Source organism: Danio rerio, chromosome 6, assembly GCF_049306965.1.
Source record: "Danio rerio strain Tuebingen ecotype United States chromosome 6, GRCz12tu, whole genome shotgun sequence".
NCBI classification, from domain to species: domain Eukaryota; kingdom Metazoa; phylum Chordata; class Actinopteri; order Cypriniformes; family Danionidae; genus Danio; species Danio rerio.
The window spans coordinates 48,786,941-48,810,506 of record NC_133181.1 but is presented as its reverse complement, the minus strand read 5'-3'; the positions used below and the strand labels follow the sequence as shown (position 1 = coordinate 48,810,506).

Here is a 23,566-nt window from a genome sequence, read left to right as displayed (position 1 = left end):
GTCTTTTTAATTAAATAAATGCAGTCTTTGTGAGGATAAGAGACATAAAAAAATCTTGCTGATCCAAATTATTTTAACAGGAATTTATATATCATTTTTTAAGTGTTTTAGTACACTTCCATTGACAATAACAGTAGAGTAAATACAGAAAATGCATTTGGGAACAGATATTTAGTTTACTTGTCACATTGCACCATTTCTGTGAAAAAAGACCAAGGATAATAACACTGAGAAAACAATTTCTACTAGTTTTCCCTTCTTCCATTGACTTACAGTCTCTATAAAGATCAATAACAGAGATCTAATTACTAAACATAATGTTTCAGCTTTCATTTTTCATCCCGGCTCTTGTGTTCCTCGCCTGCGTTCGTTTTAATGAGCATATGCAAATACATCCAGAACCAGAATCCTTGAAGATTGAGATGAATTTCACTACGCTTGCCAACTGCGGGCAAGAAGTAATTTATAGGACGCGTCCAGCCTCTTTCATTACATAACTACAGCATTATGCTTTAATTGCGCCTTAAAATATACATAAATGTGAGAGATGCATTAAAATTGTATTTTAAAGACTCTGATGGCAGGAATATACATTTGCGGTCCTAAGAGAATAAGGAAAAAATTGCATTAGGTTAGCCACAGTGTATGTGTGTGTGTGTGTTTGTGGAGAAAGGAAAAGGAGACTTTCTGGCTTTCCTACTGACACAAAAACAGCATCATTAGTAGATTGGGAGCAATGGTACAGTAAGATCATAATTCAGACGGGGCGATGTGCGCCTGTGGGGTCTGCATGCCCTCATACTAAAGAGAAGACACCCAGAGAGCAGGGAGCAAAAGACACCGCAGAGACCAAGTGATGAATTTGCCGCGCGAGTGTACAGCGCTTTGATCTACTTCAGCAAAATGCACAGAGGCACAAAGTCTGACTAAAACCGCTGTGAAGTTGCGTGAACTGTTAACCTGAGCTGTACTTCCTCATACCTTAAGACAAGGACAACGAAAGGGCATTAGAAAGCTGAATATACTGTTTTGCACTTTAAATTACTGAAGCTTGTGATTTATCATATTTTACTACAAAAGCATGGGTTGCTTTGATGACATTAAATGTCCTGTAATGTGTTAAAACTAATTAAAGGTGTAGAAAGAAATTTCAATTCAAACTGATCACAAATAATTAGAAGGAAACAAAAGTAGAAAGGAGTTAACTTTTGCATGTAAAAGGTACTCCAACGAACTTTGAATATTTGTTTTTTACAGAATAATATGAATGGAATGTAAAGGGATAGTTCACCCAAAAATAACTTCTGCCATTATTTACTCGTCCTTGACTTGTTTGAAACCATTTTGAGTTGTTTTTGTTCTGTTGAACACAAAAGAAGATACTTTGAAGACTATTGAAAACCTCTAACCAACATAGGCTCATTCTGAAAATGTAGCCAGAAGTACGTATGGTTGCATTTCGTCTGTAAAATGAATGCTATGGGGCGATAAGACACCATTCCTTTTTGCGCTTACAAGCTGACCATTTATCCCTATGTGGACTGCTTTCCTGCTGTTACCAGTTTGTCCATTTAGCTCGGAGAGTAGCTGACCTTGATGACAGGGTTGGAGTCCAGCGAAGAACGATTGCAGAAAGTGGGTAAGACGAAAACAAAAGCCAAAAGTAAAATAAACAATTAAATAACAGGGTGAGAATGTGGTAAAATCTGAAAAAGTATTAAAAATTAGGCGAGGGCTTTTCTTTTTCTGGATTGCTTTTCAATGTCAGTTGGGTTTAGGGAAGTGGTGGGTGCTGGTCAATCGATGCTTTTGAAAACACTTGGTTGGGTTTAGAGAAGAAGGAGGTACATCAGTCGACCCGTCAGTCATTTAGTCAGTCATTTAGTCAGTCAGTCAATCGACATTGGCCTCTGGTGGATTTGTGAAAACAAAAACTGCAAAAAAAATTACGTCCTTTGATATATTTGGAGCACCCTAGAAATGTATATAGCGCTATGATTTCAGAATCTAACCACTGACTTCCATGGCATTTGATTTTCCTTCTATGGAGGTCAATAGTTACTGGTTTCCAAAATATCTCAAATTGGTTTGGAACAAGTTGAAGGGATAGCTCACCCAAAAATAAAACTTCTGCCATCATTTACTCATCCATCACTTCTTCCAAACCAGTTTGACTTTCAATCATCTGTTGAACACAAAAGAAGATATTTTGAAGACTGTTGAAAACCTTTAACCATTCTAAAAATGTAGCCCTATATACATTTCTTTCGATCACAAATTACATAGCCAAAAGTAAATATGGCTGCATTTCATCTATAAAACAAACGATATTGGGCAGTATGACGCCGTTCCTTTTTGCGCTTACCAGCTGGGCATTTCAGCTTTCTTAAAAAGATCTCCTTAAGTGTTCAACAAAAGAAAGAAAGTTATAAAGCTTTGAAACAATTGTGAAAGAATAAATGGGTAAATTTTAATTTTGGGGTGAACTATCTCTTTATTAGTACACTGTAAAACCCAAAAAGTTAAAGTAAATCAAATTGTTTGAGGAAACCAACTGCAAAAAACATTTAAGTTCAAAAACAAATCCTAATGAGTACTATTAACTTAATCTGTTTGAGTAAATGAAGCAATTTGAGCACAGCAAAACACAATAAATGATGAGAACTCAAACCCATTGAGTACTGTAAAAACCAGTAACTTAAAGGGTCACGAAACACCAAAACACATTTTTTGAGCTGTTGACAGTCGTATATGTGTCCCACACTGCTAAAAACACTATTAGGACACCTATATTTCACTAAAAAGTGTAAATTGGTTGTTTTTGTGTTATTTCAAGCAAATTCGTACTTCCGGTTTGAAACAAATTTTTGAAGCTGCGTCACGGTCATGACATAATAGCCTGTATTCCAGCGTGCAGACTGGGCGTCTGTGCCAGAGTGAGTCTTATTACGTCTTACAGTGTGATGCATTAATGCATGAGTAAGGCTTGGTTCAAACCAATCAGCGCGCTCTATTGTGCAACTTCATTAATATTCATTAGTGTCACAATGTTTTCACGACAGAGACGCCATGTTGTGTTGGCAAAACAAGCGTGAAGTGTTGCTTTTATAGTTTGCTGCCGTTAAGTTTTGTTTTCATTTTCTCTCTGTGAGAGCGCAGCTGGAGTCACGTGTGGATTAACAGTGTACACGCCGCTCGACAACAATAACTTACGTGTCTAAGGAGGACACGTAAGTTTTTTGTTTTTTGTAACTTTATTGTTTACCTGAGAGCTGTTCTCATCTCCAAACGCTGAGATCTGGATTCGCTTGTAGTATTCTCTTCATAAAGACGCAGCTCTAGTTACTGGTGATTGTTCTGTCTCTACAGATTTGGTAAGTGAGCGACCAGTGCTCTTTGTTTATTCAGTTTGCTCGTATCGAACTAAGTTAACTATTGCACCGAGTCACCGAGTGTAAACGCGTTAGCATCACAACCAAACTTTAACCTCGTGTAGGGTTTTTACCGCATTTAGTGACCGGAATAACACACGCGGCTTTCTGACGCTACCTGCCGTGTGCATCTAAGTTTCCGGGAAATGCGGAGGGTTTTTTTCCCTCATTCGCCGTGCGGTATCAAACATTGCATGAAAAATGCACGCTTAGAGCAGTTCCTCGAATCAAATATCTCGTTTGTCGCAAGGGGCATGAATGAATTCCCTGAATGAAAGAGCCAAACTGCAGTTAAAGTCCACCATTTAATAATTTGGCAAATAATTCGACTACAGATGTCCATGTAGGTTAAACACCACCACTTTCTCCTGTCTGTGTATTTTTACTCTGAAACTCGCACGTTCCCAAATAGACACTCCCACACCCTCCCACTTTAGTTCCTCCGACACTCCCCCCTAAACAGAGCTGGTCACGCCCACTTATCTGACTTTTTCCAAAGTAGAGGTGTGAAAACACCCTGCTGAAACGAGGGGGTTTCATGGCCCTTTAAGGCAAATCCAACCATTTAAGGAAACAGATTGCTACAAACCATTTGAGTTAAAAAAACGAATTTGAGTACTGTGAACTTACTCTATTTAAGTTGAAGTAATGAGGTGTTTAATTAACTCATTACTTTCAACACTGAGTTCAAAACTCATTTCAAATGAGTAAATTTTGAGTAAACAACACTCAATTCATTTGATAAAGTTGACTGTTGGGTTTTACAGTGTATTTGTTTTTCCTACCATGGACATATATGGTCACAGGTTATCAGCTTTTTTTAAAAGATCTAATTTAGTGTTCAATAGAAAGTTATAAAGGTTTGAACTAATTGTGAAAGAGTAAATGGATAAATTTTCATTTTTGGGTGAAATATCTCTTTATTAGTATTATCGTACAACCCATGAATAATTAGTAAATCAATTAATCAATTAGTTTTAGCTATATATCAGCCTCACTAATAATCAGTAATGGTCTTCATCTTTTTAAAAGCTGGAGATCATCTATATCAATTTAATCTCATAGCTCTGGGAGACAAAAGACTATCTGTGATTTCCTATTCTGTGGTTTGTTTTCAATGACCTGTATTTTGCACGGATCATATAGATGAGATCGGCTAAACAGCCGCTTACATAAATGAAAAATGAAAACGGCAACATAATGGCCATGTCAGATAAAGTGATGTAAAGGCTCTATTAGGCTCTTCACAGAGTAGCGTTTAATCTAATTAAAGTATGCACGCTCACAGAGCACCTCTCAAGAGTTGCCTTCGCTCTTGCCATTCCGAAGGGTTTTGCATATTTCGATTCCTGGCACGTTTTTGAACAGGCTTATATTGTAATCACCTTTTCTAATTGCCCACGGTGCAAGCTTGCCTGAACCCCAGAGACTTCTTTCTGACCTACACAGTGTACTTAATGTCCCATTACCACTAATGAACTCTCTTTCCTTTGCTAAAAGGAAGTTGGAGTTAGACCTACTCCGCAGGAAAGGACTGTTAACATGGAACAACTGCTCATGTTCTCAGTGCTGGCATTCAGAATCGTTCATTTGGCATATGTGGTTTGTTAGCCCATTTGTACTGCAAGACTGAAGTAGAGATAAATTCATTTTAGAAGCATTTTGTAGTTGTATCTAGTTTTATTTATGCTGAATCTGATCTAAACTGTTTATTAAAGGGGCCCTCTTGGGATTTTTCAGCATCCTTTAATGTGTGTGCACTTTCCCACCAGGTAATTTTGTGTTTAAGAAATGTCTAATAGATGTCTAAACATAGACTTCTTAATAGGCTATCTAATGGAACAACATAAAAAATGCCATGTCAAAAACATTTGATTTGGTGTTTGTTGATTTCTATCACCGGCATTAAATAAAGAATAAAAAAGAATTATTACAGTCTTGTAAGCGATTTTTGGCATGTTTTTTTTTTGGTCAATTTGATGTAATTTTGACATCAAGGTAGTTTACATGCAATATGATTACAAAATCTAGTATAAATTTGTCATTTGTAACTGAAGACTACAGATTAATAACCTTTTTCTTATATCATAATACTTTTTGTGTTGTTGTTTTAGTGGTCAAAAGGGCATCAGTGTGTGGGTGTCAAATTGTCATTCATTCATTCATTCATTCATTCATTCATTCATCCATCCATCCATCCATCCATTAATTCATTCATTCATGTCTATTTGATGAGTAGTTTATTTTTAGACTATTGTTAATAAATTTTCAGTGTTAACCCAAATTTAGGCTTGTTTCAGCCAAGATATCTATGTTTAGATATCTATCTATTACATGTCTATTAAACAACCCAGGCTCATTCTGAAAATGTACCACCAAATATGTCCCAGGAGCTATGTTTTTTTTTTTTTTTGCAGTTTTGTTTTCATGAATCCGACAGTGTTTGTGTATACTTTTTCAGATCTCGAATTTCTCTTGCGAGTACCATACATGCCTGCTGTTCTAGCGTAAATTCACCAGGGGCCAGGTTGACTGACTGAATGACTGACCAATTGACTGACCCACCCTCCTCCTTCCCTAAACCCAACCAATACTGTTTTCAAAAGCACCACTTGACCCGCCTACCAACTTCCTAAAACCCAACCAACTGTTTTAAAAGCAATCCAGAAAAAGAAAAGCCCTCGCCTTATTTTTACATCGTTTTCAGATTTTACCACATTCTCACCCTGTTATTTATTTATTTATTTATTTATTTTTTGACTTCTGTTTCTGTTTTACCTGTATTTTGGAACTGTTCTTCGATGCACTCGAACCTCATCGTCATGGTTAACTCCTCTCTGCATCTCAAGTCCACCAATGTATATGGCAAGCTAACTGGACAAACTGGCAACAGCCGGGAAACTCGTCTATACGGAGGTACTGTAAGTGCTCAGCTGGTAAGCGCGAAAAGGAACGGCGTAATGCCGCTCTATAGCATTAGTTTTAAAGTCAAAATCCAGCCATATGCACTTCTGGCTACATAATTTGCAATCTCCAGAAATGTATGAAGGGCTATGTTTTTTAGAATTAGTCTATGTTGCTATTAAACACACAAAAAAATGTTTGCAGCTGTGTGTTGAGAAAGCCATACTGTGTGTGGATTTCTAATTGGCATTAAGGTTTTGGAATCAAATCGATTTGCATTTTTTATGTGTTTTTTGACTATTTTGATGTTGTTTTGACTGCCCACTAACTAGTCATTCGTTCATTCATTTAGGTCTAATTGATGAGTAGTCTATTTCTAGACCAGTGGTTCCCAAAGTGGAGGTCGCAAGAAAGTCGATGGTGATTTTCAAAAATCTTATATATCTTATTAAACTATTAGAATTACCATATTTTATCCATAACATATTTTATACATTTAATAGTTACATAAAAAACAACATACAAATAAAAAGCCATACAAATAAACAATATACGAATAAAAGGCTATAATTAATAATAAATTAAACAACATGTCAATATGCTTGTGTTTATATAGTTCCTATTAGTGTGTATGCACCGTTGTGTGCAATGTTTGTATAATTATAACCAATTCCGAGGATAGTGGGGGTCGCGAGTCTTTGGAATTGTTATTTTGGGGTTCATGGGCTGAATAGTTTTGCCAAATTTAAGCCAAAACAACTATGTTTACATCTATTAGATGTCTTTTAAACACAAAAAGGGTGTGACAGTGTGATCAGATGGGGTCAGCACGATGGCGCATTGGGTTGCACAATCGCCTCACAGCAAGAAGGTTTCTGATTGAGCCCCGGCTGAGTCAGTTGCTGTTTATGTGAGGAGTTTGCATGTTCTCCCTGTGTAAGCGTGGATTTCCTCCGGGTTTCCCTCACAGTCCAAAGACATGCGGTACAGGTGAATTGAATAAGCTAATTAGCCATAGTGTATGTGGGTGTGTGCAAGAGTGTATCGGTGTTTCCCAGTGTTGGTTTGCGGCTGGAAGGGCATCCTCTGCCTAAAACATGTGCTGGATAAGTTGGCGGTTCATTCCGCTGTGGCGACACCTGATTAATAAGCGGACTAAGCCGGAAAAAAAATGAATGAATGAATGAATGAATGAATGAACGTGTGATCATAAAGCCGTACTGAATATCAGTAGTTTAACCCAACAAAGCTTTAAACCACATGCAGACATTTCGTTTGTTGCTGTCAAAGTTACCAAAGCATGAGTCATAAAAGCTCCACCCTCTTAAAGAAAGAGGCAGGCAGCAGTAGCTCATTTGCATTTAAAAAGACACACATGACAGCATGGCTTTGCTTCTCCGTAAAAAATACTCTTTATAGCATGGTAAATTATAGTTTAAACAAATATTATTAATTCACTTTTTTACCAACATGGCAGCTCAGTGGTAGGCACTGTTGCCTCACAGCAAGAAGGTTGCTGGTTTAAGTCCTGGCTGGGTCAGTTGGAATTTCTGGGTAAAACATATGCTGGATAAGATAGCGGTTCATTCTGCTGTGACGACCCCTGATGAATAAAGAAACTAAGCCGAAGCAGAATGAATGAATGAATGAATACATTTTCTGTATCATTTTAAATCACGTAAGTTTAAAACTTGTTTTATTATGTTGGAGCTGTTGCTAGGATTTCACAATACAGTATTAAGAGTGTTCTTGATGGTTGTTTATTAAAGAATCTTCAATGTATTATGGTTTCCACTAAAATATTGAAAATATATCTACTAAAATATACAGTTTTCAACTTGTATAATAATGCTAATTACTTACACTCTAAAAATGCTGAGTTGTTGCCCAACCATTGAGTTTCTCCATATTTTATAGAACTTTGGGTTGAAATAATACAGCATTTCTTTAAAAAGTGCACTAAATAAGCATTTTTGAATGATTTCTTGTGACTTAACTTTAACTGTGTTACTGTGGTTTTAATATACTTGTAATACTAAAAGTTAAGATGGTTGCCATAGCGAGAATGACCAGCAAGATTTGCACACCTGATTGAGGTGTGAGGTCAGACCAGCAGTTTAAGTGCCCACTATAACATAGAAGGAACATAATTACTCACCTTGTAGAATCGGATCAGTTAATTTATCTTCTACCGTTAAGTCCAAGCCCAGAGTTTGTAGTGACGATACTGCATTTTTTCCTTGAAGCTCAGATCCCTCTGGGTTCAGGCTAATTTTGCCACCTTCTTTATCTTAGAGAGTACATATGAGACCAAAATAAAATACAGTGACTTTGTAGTTTGCAGCAGACTTCAAAAGTCAACAAGGAACTAATTTCAAGAGAATTTGTGGAATGAATCTCTAGAGAAGGTATCATCTGTCTGATTAACATTTCTAAGAAACTAGTTCTGACTTTAAATGGCAAATGCAAAATATCAACACAGAGCAACTTGAAAAGTGGTCTTCTAAATGCCACTTAAAGCTAAAAAAATTTGTATAATTTGTATAATTCAATCCCCTCCTTTATATATATCTCGTTCAGAAAATTGGGCTATTTTTTGTACAGAAATGAAGCTTTTATTCAGCAAGCACACGCTAATTTAATCAAATCACATATTTTCTATTTTGACTAATGTTTGAACTTCCTATTGATCAAAGAATCCTGAAAAAAATGACCATGGTTTCATCTTTTATAAAAATGATAATAATTAAATTAAAGATTAACAGTAACAATAAAATTCAGCCACCACATAAATAAATGACACTTTAAAGCAGTTATTATAAATTTCAGTATTTGTGATCAAATCAGTGCAGCAGTGGTGAGCATAAGAGACTTCCTTTCCTTAAAAAAATGGAACCAACCCCAAAAGTCTGTATAATCTAATATATTAAAGGCACCTGTGCAGGATTTTTCTCTCTTCGTATTGTGGATCCTCTGAGGTCTCCTAGAGCTCGTTCGTTCAGCAGATGGTTTTTCGAGTGGTGGTCTTGGCTGTACTTTTTCACTTCGACCTATATTTGGAAACATACAGTAATACAGCACTAAAATATTCATTTCCCACTCTACAAATATCAACTTCTCAGTGTACTCTTAATGATTTTTTTACTGTAGCAGAGACTAGCTAGCACTCACCAATGCAGTAATCACCAGACTCAATCCTATTCAGAGCAAGTTTAGAAGAACAGCAAGGGTTGTCAAGAAACTTTTTGTATGTGTGTTTACCTGACGGTATGTTGAGACTTAGTTCAGACTTGAATCTTTCTTCTTTTGTGTTTGCAGATGTGCTGCTCTTCCTGGCGGTAAGCGGAGGAGGTCCGATAACCTTAGACCCGAAAGCAATATGGGATGAGTCTCGAGGTGTAGGACCTTTGGTGATGGATGCCTTGATGCCACTGGTGTCTTCTAGAACACATACATACAAAACACTTACGAAAGCTTTACTTCATTAACATACATTAGTTAACAAAATGTTTTCTGAGGGTAGTTTATTTGTTGCCTGTATACAGTTAATTTGGTAACGCTTTAAAATAATATTCCATTAGTTTATGTATTTATTAAGATGAACAAACAATTAGTTATGCATTAACTATGGTATTTATTCATGTTACTTCATGTTAAAAGCTCAATAACTAATGTTAACAAGCACAACTTTGGAATTTAACAACGCCTTAGTAAATGTTGAACTATGATTATTCAATGCTTTACAAGATTACTCAAATTAAGTTAGTTAATACATTGACTAATGGATCATTATTCTAAAGAGTTACTGTAAAATGTAATGAAATGTTTTATTCTTTTTCAAATTCTTTTTTGAAAGACTTTTCCACAGTATGTCCTATTATAGAGTTCGGCTTGTTTCTTTTAATTTAGCTGGAATAAAATCAGCTTTTATTTATTTTTAAAAATAATTAGTAATTATTAAAACCCGTAAGAAATTATTATTTTTTTTTATTGTTATCCAGTGACTTAATAAACCAACTTGCCTAGTTAACATAATTAGTTAAGCATTTAACCCTTTAATTGCCCCACCAAGAAAAAAAATGGATTGCATTTCTTAACTCCTAATGCCACTAGTTAACAACACAGTTTGTTTGTCAACACATCCCATAATTTCTAAAATATCAACCTCTACCAAATGGTTGATATGTCGGTTTATGGTAAGGGTAAGTAAAGGTAGGTAAGTATGTAAAGGTTTATTTACATAGCACATTTCCCAGACATTAAGTCATAAAGTGCTTTACAATAAGAGAAAACAAGTAAAAGAAATCATTAAAAGAAAACATGTTAAAACATATTAAAACAAGTTAAAAATACTGGAATAAATACATCTGATAAGAAAAATATGAAAATATGATGTGTAAGACCAATTTATTTTAAAAAATATTAAAAAGAAAACATTTTTGAACACTAAATCCTATTTATTTTTTGAAGCAGGTCATAAAATATTTCAGATTCTCAATTAACATGTTTTTTTTTTTGTTTGTTTGCTTTTAAATGTTCTTTTGTTGTTGTTGTTGTTGTTGTTGTTGTTTTTACAATAAAGCCAAAATTATGTGCATTAGTGCAACAGGAATATGTTTGTTGAATTTTCTTGTAAACCAACAATGCTGCGTGTGTGAGCCATTATTGAAACAGTCATTCTTTAAATAACTTTAACAGTCATTATATTTAGAACAGTGAAAATATTGTCAACCACTTGGTATAGAGCAGGCAATTAAAGGGTTAAAATGCATTTTAAGCTTAAAATTAGTATCTTGCAAAAAAAACTTGTCAAAACTCTGTCATCATTACAAAGACAAAAGAAATGAGTTATTAGAAATTAATTATTAAAACTATTATGTTTAACAATGTGTTAAAAAAAGTTTCTTCTTTAAGCAGCACTTGGAATATTAAATAATAATAAAAATTTAACAGGATAGCTAATCATTTTTCAACTGTACATCTTTACATTATACAGTATGTTTTGCTCCACATACAGAGTTTGTTCATAAAATGAAGACTTTAAATAGCACAATAAAACTAATATTTATTTGCATTTAATTAATTACCTCACTGATTTATAAAGTTTTGTGTTACTTTTTAGCCACATAAACATGAGCAACTGTGTTTCTTTTATTTATTTTTTTATTAGTTTGGGTTTGAATACAATTCACTAAGAGCACTGTATTATACAGCGGGGAAAGTATTGAAGTATTGAACACATAGGTGCTGTTGACTTAAAATTGTCACCTGATTTTAACAACCAAAGAAATACATATATGCACAAAAAACAAATCTAGTTAGGTTACAAATGAAGTTACGCGTAATAAAAAGAAACGACGCAGGGAAATTGTATTGAACACATGAAGAAAGGGAGGTATAAAAAGGCAGTGAAAGCCCAGACAGCAGCCAAAATCTCTCAGTAGTTATTCAGCAACCCTCATCCCTTCGTTAGTGTAAATTAATATTAGCTGGTTCAGTCCAACACCTACATTATCAGGATGATTAAGATGAAACCAGGCTGGACGTTTCAGCAAGAAAATGATCCAAAACACAGCCAGGGAAACTCTCAAATGCTTTCAGAGAAAGAAAATCAAGCTGTAGAATGGCCCAGCCAATCACCTGACTTGAATTCAATAGAAAATACAAAATAAAGATCAGATTTGATAGACAAGACCCTCAGAACCAATCAAGATTTTTACACTCTGTTGAAAAACTCACACCTGAGCAATGTATGAGCCTACACTCTCAAAACAGCCTTTTATATAAAGTAATAAATATGTTTCAGTATTTTAGTACTTTACTTGTGTCGTTCCATTGTTATTACACATAACCCATTTTTCAGATTGTTTTTGGTCTTGTTTTATTTTTATTTTTGTATTGTTTGGGTTTTTACCAAAATCTGGTTCAATTCCATGTCAACAGCTCCTTTAGAAATATTATTTCCAGGAAAAAAAATTATGTGTTCAATACTTATTTTCCCTGTTGTATTTTATAAAATAGTTCTTTCTGGTGCTCAAATCGGACTGAGAGTCCTGTCCAACATTCTAGGTCACAAAAAAGCAATCTTTCAACTTCTTCACTGAATCAATTTATGGAATTATTTATTTTATAAGCCAGGCATTACATTAAAATGCATCAGGAGATAGGCGAACATTCATGAATAGTTTGCTTTTGTAACGTCCTTAACTTTAAAATAAGTCAAGCAGGATTTCTATTCAGAGGTAAAGTTTGTTGTGGCCCGATTCAAAGTGCCAAACAAAGCGATTAAGTGTTAAATCACTCAAGCAATATCATTTGAATTTAGACTAACAATATCACGACATTCTCTATTACAAAGCGACTGCTTTCAAATTCATAATCCTTGCAATCATGAGGCCCTTGCCATCTGTTGGTTTGGAACTGGCATATTTTCAATTGTTATTTAGCGCGATGCCGCAAGATGAAGCAGTGTTAAGGTCATGGCAACCTGGAAACAAAACACAAAATACTGCCATTTGTCATTTCAGTATAACAGCCAGCTCAGGATCCAAGGCTGAAAGCTACAGTTTCATACACACACACACAGTGTTTTGATACACTGTTGCTAGGTGATGAAACCGAGGATAAAAAATGATTAATATAGAACGAGACACTGCGTCTTTTGGTGCAATATGTGCATATGTAGAAACATTTATGTGATCTCATTACCGTCCAACACTTCTTGTTAGTGATTGACCTCTTCTTTGTATTTATATATCGCTAGGACAATGTTTGAGTGTTTTTTGGTGAAGCTTACAGTGAGATGACAGCAGTCTGGCACTATGAGATGAGGCCAACAGATGTCTGGATAAATAAAAAGCGTAAGAACAGCTATGAAGGTCTCACTGGGCTGGCACGGTGGACAGGTATGTGACTAAAGAGAGATGATTAGAGCTCTCTTGGCAAGAGGTGTCTCTTGTCAGCAAACTAACAGACAGCAAATAGCAGGAGACTTGTGCTGAGGGGTCTGACCTTCTGTTTAGCAAAGAACTGGAGAAAAGCACTGAACTTTATGACTCCGTTCAGTTAGACACTCAAAAAGAATTGTAAGACTATTAATAGAAATCAATGTCGAAGAGTAAAGCAGTTGAATTTGGAGTGTGCTGCATTTATAGTCTGTGATAATATCGCAATTGTTCTTTATAGAAAATGGTAAAAAACATCTCAAAGTAGAATGCAGTTAGGATGAACCTATAATTTAAGATATAGGATACACTTTTTCCTCTTGTATCCACCAGGCACTTTGTTAGAAACACTACTATGTTTTTGTTTATACAGATATCTCTGTTATATATTTTATGCTTTTACAGTTGGGGAAGTAAGTACTCGACATGTCATCATTTTTCTCAAAAAACATATTTAGGTGCCGTTTACTTGCAATTTTGAAAACATCCAAAAAATTCATGTATGCAAAGAAAACAAATCTAAATAGTTTACAAATCAAGTTGTGTGTAATTGTCAAGATAACCAGCGATCATTCTCCAGAGATCGCTGGTTCTCACACAATATCCATGGACTACACTTCCGCCTTCTCTTGGACTACATATTCATACATGCTCTCCGTTCACACTCACACATGCTCACTCATGTAGACTGATTACATTCTCACCACCTGAGCCTTGTCAGAGACTGATTGCACTCATTACTTAAGCCACTCATTCACCTTTCCAGTGGGCCGAGTCTTGTTTGCTATCAGTGACATTACAACGTGTTTCTCCTTGTCTTGTTTCCCGTGTTTAGACCTTAGCCTTGTTTATCCGTTATACGTATTCGAGCGTTTTTTGTTTTCACGGATCCGCGAAAGGCCGCTGTGCGCGCTTCTTCGCATCTCGGGCGTCTCTCGGGAGCGTGCGCCGTTCGCGCCCGCGCTGTTCTCGCGCGAAAGAACCGACCCGGCCACCCTCCTCCTCCTCCTTCTTCCCTAAACCCGAGCGACGGTTTGCAAAAGCCGTTCAGAAAAAAAGAAAAAAAAGCAAAAGCCCTCGTCTTCGATTATGACCAAATTTTCGGATCCCGCCGCGTTCCCGCCCTTATTTTTCGGATTCCGTTTTTCGTCTTACCTGATTTCTGGAACCGCTGTTCCCCGGACTTGATCCCGGTCGTCGTCCCCTCGGCCAGCTCCTCCTCCGGGGCCTCCGCTCCGCCGATGCAACGCTGTAAGCTAAGCGGACAAACTGGTTGCATCGGGAAAGCCCTCCACTCGGAGGCGAGCCGTCGGCCGCCGAGCGCGAAGAGGAGGAGCGGAGTGGCGCCACACCAAAAACAAAACTAAAAACTAAACGTGTCCGTACGTACCTCCGGTCACGTAAATTGCGGTCTCAAGAAACGTCCACGGGGCTATGTTTCCAGAATGAGCTTGGGTTGGATTTGACCATTGCTTGCTTGACATTGAATAAACCTGCATATTGGATCTTACCTCCAGTTGTGTGTGTCACCCCCGTCGTTACAGTAATAAAATGAAATGACACAGGAAAACAGTTTTGAACAAATGACAAAAGGGAGCTATAAAAGGGCAGTGAAAGCCCAGACAGCAGCTAAAATCTCCCAGTAGTTTTTCAGCAACTCTCTGCCCTTCGTCAGTGTAAATTCATATTAGCTGCTTCAGTCCAACACCTACATTATCATGATGATTAAGATAAAACCATAGTGGACATTTCAGCAAGACAATGATCCAAAACAGTCAAGGAAACTCTCAAATTGTTTCAGAGAAAGAAAATCAAGCTGTAGAATGGCCCACCCAATCACCTGATTTGAGTCCAATAGAGAATACAAATAAAGACCAGTTTGGAAAGACAAAACCCACAGAACCATGAAGTTTTTACTCTCTGTTGAAGTCTGTGGAAACACTCACACCTGAGCAATGCATGTAATTTCATTCTACATATGAGAGACATCTTTAGGCTGCCATAGACAGTCTTTGAATATTTTAATATTTGCTTTTAGTTTCTATTGCATAACTTCTATTTCTCCACAATTTATATTCTACTGTTATTATTATATATTTTTTGTTATTATTTTAAGGCCATGAGTGGTTGTGTAAGCATTTCACTGCATATCATACTGTGTATCACTCTGTATGTCACAAATAAAAGTTGAATTTGATTTATGAAAGTCATTTTCTTTTAAATATTGTAATATGATATATAGTTGTAATATGGGAAATATAGCAGTGTGTAGTAGTATCATGACACAAAAGTGTGGCATTTTCCCCAAATATCAGAGCAAATTTGATTGTATACAACAGTTTAACAAGTAATATTAATATCAGGCAAGTTATTATATATTATAGACACATCTACTTTTCTGTATCGCTAATGATAATACTTCCAAACAAAGCCAGAGCATACCATTTGTGTGTCCCACCACTGCTGTGCTTCGTTTACACAATTAATGATTAGAGTCATTTGAGTCAACGATTCAGTGATTCAGTCATGTAAACAAACGATTCAATAAATCACTTATTAAAAAAGAGATTTCATGCATTACTAAACTGGCACAATAAAAACACATAATAATAGAAATTCACAAAAATACAGATATATTATGTTTTGTCATTATTAATTACTGCCCTCATTTGCATACTAAATATTTGAAAACCTGTCATAAATCCAAACACTAATATATATTTTTTTGCTATTTATTTATTTATTTATTTTTATTTATTTATTAATTCGTTTGTTTTGGTTATTTATGCATTTATTTATTGTGATTGTGGTTGTTGAATAAATGAATTTAGACAATCTTTGTACCATAAACTCTAGTTGATGAATATAATTTGGGATCATCGCTATTAAAGGTGATGCAGTGGCACAGTAGGTAGTGCTGTCGCCTCACAGCAAGAAGGTCGCTGGTTTGAGCCTCAGCTGGGTCAGTTGGCATTTCTGTGTGGAGTTTGCATGTTCTCCCTGTGTCCGCATGGGTTTCCTCCAGGTGCTCTGGTTTCCCCCACAATTTAGTAAGCTAAATTGTCCATAGGGTATGAGTTTGAATAAATGTGCATGGATGTTTCCCAGAGATGGGTTGCAGCTGGAAGGGTAACTGCTGTGTAAAACAAATGTTGGATAAGTTGGTGGTTCGTTCCGCTGTGGTGACCGTAGATTAATAATCGGACTAAGCCGAAAAGAAAATTAATTAATTAATTATTGCTGTTCATATTTAAAAACTAGAAATTATTCACATATTCAACCTTTGAGTTTTATTAGTTTTCATAATATCGAATGTGTTTTGATTTTATATGTTTTGTTATGTTTTGTTAATTTAGAATATAAACATGGTAAAGTACAATTTAACTTCACGTTCTCAAGATTTTTGCCTATGGTAAAGTGCAATAATTATGTAATTTCTCAAATAACTGAGGATTTCTAGTCAACAAAAACTTTTACACAGGACTGAAGACTAAACTCACAAGACTAAAAAAAAAAAGAAATGGAATACTAGAATGTGGACTGACCGGTCTCTCCATTTGAAGATTCACTTTTTCCATCAGTTTGTCCCAGAGTTTTCATGTTCACCAGTTGGCTGACATGCTGAACTTCACAAGGAAACTGGCAGCTCCTGGGAATCTCTTCTTTTGGACCAGTTCTTATTTCTAAAATATGAAAAGTACAATGTTTTCAGGCAACGAAAAAGAGTGTCAGGAAGGTGCTTCACCAAGTCAAGAAACTTCTAGGCTAAAATGTCAAAAATAAAATATTGAGGCACCTTCTGTGAATTGTTGATCTACTTCTACATGGGGTCAGTGAAAGTAGGTGCTTAACTTTTAGACTTTCAACCAGGGTAAAACAAAATATTATATAAGCTTTTGTGTTCGATGTGAAGTTTGTTGTCAGTGTTTTTACAGTTAAACAGTATGTAATACAGTACAAATAAATATTAGATAACTTTATAAGATAAGAATTTACAAAAATGATATCATCAATACTAAACATATATTATTTTATAACATAATATAAATACATTCTTTAAATATGATATTATATGATATTATGTTATTTTAATATTAAGTGTTTTAAATGGATTGTTCTTTTTTCATATTGCTTATTATTTAGCTTATTATTTGTTTTGTTTTTATAAAGCAATTATTTTTTTCAATAAGCAATAATATATATAAATTATAAAAAATATATACAATAACTACCATTTTGGCTGAGCTTGATAAATGCAGTCAATATTACAGTCTGAGCAAATGTAATGGGATTTTTGCCTTTATCGTGCTGCAGCAAATGATTTTATTTCTTAGGAATCCCAGTTCATAAAAAAAATTATTATTCTTTTTTTTGTAACAGGAGCAATATCACACAGTCATATGTTTGCACACAAAATGTAGGGCACTGCTAAACATTACATTTATGGTAATACAAAAAAATATGGCAAAATCCTGATTTTTTTTTTTTTTTTCATTTAGTAACTACAGGTTTGAATGGCTGAGCTTGACAAATGCAGTCAATAATACAATCTTTGAGAAAATGAAATGAGATTTTTTCATTTACCATGCTGCAGAAAATGACTTTCTTTCTAAGGAGTAACAATTTTATGGATTTATTAATTTATTTCTACATTTCTAAAGGGAGAAAATCATGCAGTAACAGGTTTGCACACAAAATGTGGGACACGGCTAAACATTAGGTTGGTTGTAATACAAAATTATTATTTTTTAAAACACAATTTTATGGATTTGCTGATTACATTTTTTTAATTATTATTAATAAAAGCACAATCACAAAGTAACAGTTTGCATAAAAAGTAGGCTGCAGCCAAATATTATGTTTCTAATATTAGATCATAGTTTATCTAACAAATCTAATTACCTCACTAAAAACAAGCCTCTAATGCTCTAATTAAAGTAATGTGAGACTAAAGTGTACCCTATTCATGAAAATAACCATTTTATGTAGAATAGTTGTTTTAAAAAGTGGCCCACACATTGCAGGACCAATTTTCCCCTAACCTCGATCTGTGAAGTCTGCAGGTTCATTCTTCATGGTGAAGATGCGGCGAACTTTACAGCAGGCGGAGATGATGATGCCATCCAGAGACAAGAAGCGCGTCCCTCTGAATATCACAGCGGTGAGCGAGTCCAGATCGATACACAGATTACACCACTGCACACAGAAACTACTACCTTATCACACCTTAACAACAAAAGTTTTGGCTTATTTTTGTGGTCATTTCACAAAGTATGTCTCCGAGCTGCTCATATGCAGACTACATACTGTACACTGTACAGAGGAGATCAAAAAAGAGAAAAATTCATAAACAGAAATAATATAATCTTCATCATTCCAAATTTGATTTTTTTAGTTGGGACTTACTTACTATGCTAAGTGTTTTATAAAATAACAAAATAAAAAATAATAATAATAAAATTAAATTAAAAAAATATTTATAAAAAATATATATATTTATATGTACAGTTGATATATATACAGTGATTTTTCTTTTCTATTTTAAATATTAATTAATTTTTCCAATAATATTGTTTCTTCTGAAAGCCATAATTGTTTTATTTTGTCTAAAATAAAAGCAGTTTTTAATTTTTTAAAGCCATTTTAAGGTCAATATTATTGACCCACTTAAGCATTTTTTTTTCAATTGTCTATACCAGAACAGAACACTGTTATAAAACGATTTGCCTTATCACCTAACTTGCCTAATTAACCTAGTTAAACCTTTAAACTGCACTTTAGGCTGAATACTATAGTGTGCTGGAAATTATCTGGTAACATATTATTTACTGTCATCATAGCAAAAAATATGGCAAAAAAAAAGAAATCAGTTATTAGAGATTATTAAAACTATTATGTTCAGAAATGTGTTGAAAAAAATCTTTCGGTTAAAAGGAAAATGGAGGAAAAATATACTGGGTGCTATTAATTCAGGAGGGCTAATAATTCTGACTTCAACTGTATATATATTTTATAATATTTATAAAACAGTAAGGACTGTAAAACAAACAAAATGTACAACTAAAATTCAATTCAATTCAATTCATCTTTATTTGTATAGCGTTTTTACGATGTAGATTGTGTCAAAGCAGCTTCACATAAATGGTCATAGTAACTGGATCAGGGTAGTTTAGTTTTTACTGTTTAAGTTCAGTTCAGTTTAGCTCAGTTCAGTGTGGTTTGAAATCATTACTGAGAGTCCAAACACTGAAGAGCAAATTCATAAATTATATGAATGTTAGCTGCAAGCAGCAATTAAGGGTTCAGAATTACCAAAGCACTCCAGAGACAGATTACAACTGAAATTTCTGAAGGTTATAGCAGTTACAGACATAGCCTCTCACAGACATCACTAGTTTCTACCAAGGGAGTGAATCAGCTTCATTTGTCCACTCCAGCACTTATATGTCCCAGAATACGATGCGATTGTGATGTCACAACATTGTATTTCCCAAGTGCTCAAGGGGTTGGGGCATTCCATTGATAAACATTCAGATATTTGCCAGCAGTGGACACTTATGTGACGTAATCAATGGCGTACATCTGAGGGGACAAGATGGAGGGAAGTTAGAGGGTGAAGGCCCTAAACAATTGGACTGGAACGCAGCCTAGTCTCTCACAGATATCACTAGTCTCTTACAAGGCATCACTAATCTCTCACACACATCCAGATATTTTCATTAAGGTTCATAACAGGACTCTGAAATGCCATTTCAATATTTTAATGTTTTCAGCTTTAAGAAACTGCTTTACACATTTTACTGTGTGACAGGGTTCATTGCCCTGCATAAAAAAAAATGAATGTCTGATTGGGTGATGAACCTAGTGAAGGAACCATATGCAGGTGTTTCTCTGATTTTGATCTCCACTGTTGTTGATGTTCATCTAGACTTACAGTATCGCGGTTGTGGCATGTTAGAGGTATTCTCGCATGCAAAGGAGTTGCAGAGAGCTCTTTATGAACAGTCGACAAGTAGAGTCTCCTCTTTAGATGCTCCTCATCAGTCACTCTAGAAGACAGCATTGAAAAGATAACTAAAAGCTTTCTCTATGAAGCAGACAGAAAGATTTTTAACCATGTTCTTGTATATGTGTGTATGTGTAGAGGAAGGTGTAGGAGTGGCATCTGCATGCGTGAACGTGTGAATTAATTCACCCTCTATGGTAATAAATTCTCTACACTTTCTCTGAATGTCAACTACGCTATAGCAGCTCATCAAGATTTCAGTAGCTTGAGGTCGGATGGAAACTTTTAACAATGAGGCTAATTTAAATTAATTAAAACAATGGTGGCACTTACAGAAACTCAGCTGAAAAGTCTTTTCCCAATGGTATGTTGACCTGTAGAATCAGAAACTTCTGAATCAGACCAACTGTAGGAACAAAAAGCATGAGATTAGAGGATGCGAAAGAGATATACAGACATCAGACATCTATAAATCTACATAAACAGAAATCTATAAATGGTGATTAGTCCATCAATCTACATCCAGCAACATGTTTTTGTGATTGACTAATCAATTGGATTTGTCTTTATATACATATTCTTTTTGGCTTGGTCCCTTTAATAATCTGGGGTCGCCACAGTGGAATGAACTGCCAATGTATCCAGCATTTGTATTATGCAATGGATGCCCTTTCAGTTACAACTGATCTCTGGGAAACATCCATATATACTCATTCACACACATACACTACGGACATTTTAGTCTACCCAATTCACTTGTACCGCATATTTTTGGACTGTGAGGGAAACCGGAGCATGCGGAGGAAACCCACACAAACGCAGGGAGAACATGCAAACTCCACACAGAAATGCCAACTGACCCAGCTAAGGCTCGAACCACATACGCACACAATTGCAATCAGAATTATTAAACCCTCTTTGAATAGTTTTTCTCTTTTAAATATTTCGCATTATTATCATTAAATGATGTTTAACAAGGGAAATTTTCACAGTATGTCTGATAATATTTTTTCTTCAGGAGAAAGTCTTATAAGTATATTGTTTTTTTAATAACTAACAAAAAATATAATTTTAATATTTGAAATATAGATTGTAGCTACAAATTTTACTTCAAGATAATTTATTTTAAGATCCTCCGTATTTTTAGATGTCTGTATTTAGCTTCTTATGTTATAGAATTTTATTTTAATTCACTTATTTGTTCAATCAAGGTCGATTTTTGGTCATTCTATGGAATCAATGCTCTCCGCACAGTTCTATTAATGAACACTTCTTTGAATTTGCGCATGCTCATGTTGGTATCAGATTTGAGAGTATCGAGCCAAGGAGTTCTTGGGCGGACTTTTAATTAACAGGTTCAGTTCTTCGTGATTAACCTTTCATTCATAATAATATCTATAATATATTCTGTAAAATAACAGAAACGGTACTTTTAGTTTACTAATAATTTACAACACCAACCCAGACAATATATCGCCATTAATAAGGTCAATACAAGTCACTTTTTTTTTTACTTTTCAACTTCAACAAAAGATTATGGTTTTATAATGCAATTCAAAAGCATTAAAAAAACACAAATTAATTTACAGGTTTTTTTTACAATGTTGATTATTGCAGTAACACAAATAACCAACTATAAAAGTGCTAATAATATGTGTTTGGTAGTTGTGTTTATGCATAAAGTTTTGTTAAAAAATCTAAAATAGTAATAGTTCTGTTTAATGTCCTCTTTAAAACCTTTGTCCAAGGTAAAGGTTTCTTATATGTTAAAACATTGTAATGGACCCGCAGATGACATTGAAGAACCTCGAAGCCCAAGAGCCCTGTGATGTGTCTGATTTATTCTGTTTAAACAGCACTCACGAGTCATCTTGCTGTCCTTAGGTAACTGCATCTTGTGTGTTTGACTGTTGCCTTCAAGACTGTACACGAAACCCTTCACTTCTTTATCAAACACCTGTTAAAGTACAGAAAATAATCAATAAAAAGTAATATTCCTCCTTTTCAGAAGGCTGATGGATTTCTGCAGATTCTTTATTGTCGAAGATACAAGCAATATACTGGGTGCTTTTGTGGCATTGGTTTAGTGCTGCTACTTGTGTTATCTTATATAAAATGAAGACCATTCTCCAATTCACTCTGAGATTATTTACAGGAGAGACTCTGCCACGCAAACAACATCTGTATGAAATGATGCCTTTTTTCCTCCAGTGAATACTCTTCTTTTCTTTTCTTTTTATGAAGGCCAACTTTAGGGATATGCCTCAGAGTCTTGCAAAAATAAATAACTAAATAAATTTCACCATTATTTCTCAGGAAAAAAAGGATACGCTTCACAGAACACATGTTGACTTTTTTTAAACTGCTTTTTAAGGTAGAGTAAAATATGCACAGCACATATAATTACATTGACATTTATGTCGAAATATTTTGCATTTATTTTCTGAGTTGAAAACAATTTCCTTTTTCGTTAATGCAAAAAGCTGTCATTATTGAAACACACATACTTTAGTTATTGAAGGTTTCCGGCCATATAGTTTCCATTTTGCCACAGGATCTTTTCCTTGTGCACTGAAGATGTCAACCGTGAGACCACCCTACACACACACACGCACGCGTGCGCGCACGCACACACACTATGAAAACACCGAAAAGAAGAAGTGCCTGTTAATGAATGTGTTCTGTGCTTACTTTAGCCTACCTGGTAATCGTTCCTGAACATGCTTCAAAAGATTTAGTTTGAATAGTGAAGGTCACTTTATTTCTGTCGTATTCAGATCGAGCAAAAGATGATTCATAGCCACTGTTGCACACAATGACGGTTATACAAACCACATCAGCTATTATTTGCTGCATGGACGAGCGCAAAACATTTTAACCACGTTCATCCAGCAATACGAACATCAGTCGTCTATGTTAGATCTGTAGAGTCTTGAAGAAGTTGTAAAAGCGCTTCTTTACTTACTAATTTAGACAGATAGTTAACGTTAGCTGGTTAGCTAGAGAGAAAAAACACAAGCAAGTGCAGCGGCAGGTCGTTTCTATGGCAACGGGACGCTATAACTGTGGCGACAGTCTGTTTCAGGCTGTGCTAACCTGTAATGCGGGTATGAAGAAGAATATTATAAGAATAAGATTAAAAGAACGTCGTATAATTGTTTTTATGAGTTTATATTTCATTGTTACACATAATTAATTTTTAAGATTAATTTTTATTTACTCTCTTTATTTACATGACTATACAGGACCCACATTACAGCTATGGAAAACAAATACCACTT

General features: G+C 35.1%; 1 protein-coding gene across 4 annotated transcripts in view; it reads right to left on the bottom strand.

The window, feature by feature from the left end:
• The window catches only part of cfap20dc (CFAP20 domain containing), a 50,753-nt gene extending 27,400 nt beyond the window's left edge, over positions 1-23,353 (bottom strand). For 2 of the 4 annotated variants that reach the window (NM_001431150.1, NM_001110023.2), the window contains exons 1-10: positions 22,987-23,353; positions 22,793-22,882; positions 22,149-22,242; positions 20,619-20,691; positions 20,214-20,328; positions 18,322-18,475; positions 16,825-16,962; positions 9,597-9,776; positions 9,272-9,385; positions 8,494-8,625 (exon numbers count right to left, since the gene is read on the bottom strand). In NM_001431150.1, the coding sequence (NP_001418079.1) occupies positions 8,494-8,625; positions 9,272-9,385; positions 9,597-9,776; positions 16,825-16,962; positions 18,322-18,475; positions 20,214-20,328; positions 20,619-20,691; positions 22,149-22,242; positions 22,793-22,882; positions 22,987-23,007 (1,111 nt within the window). In that variant the 5' untranslated portion in view covers positions 23,008-23,353. The remainder of the gene's footprint in view (positions 1-8,493; positions 8,626-9,271; positions 9,386-9,596; positions 9,777-16,824; positions 16,963-18,321; positions 18,476-20,213; positions 20,329-20,618; positions 20,692-22,148; positions 22,243-22,792; positions 22,883-22,986) is intronic. The other 2 variants (XM_073953017.1, XM_073953018.1) reach the window with 1 other exon arrangement.
• Positions 23,354-23,566: the final 213 nt, after the last annotated feature.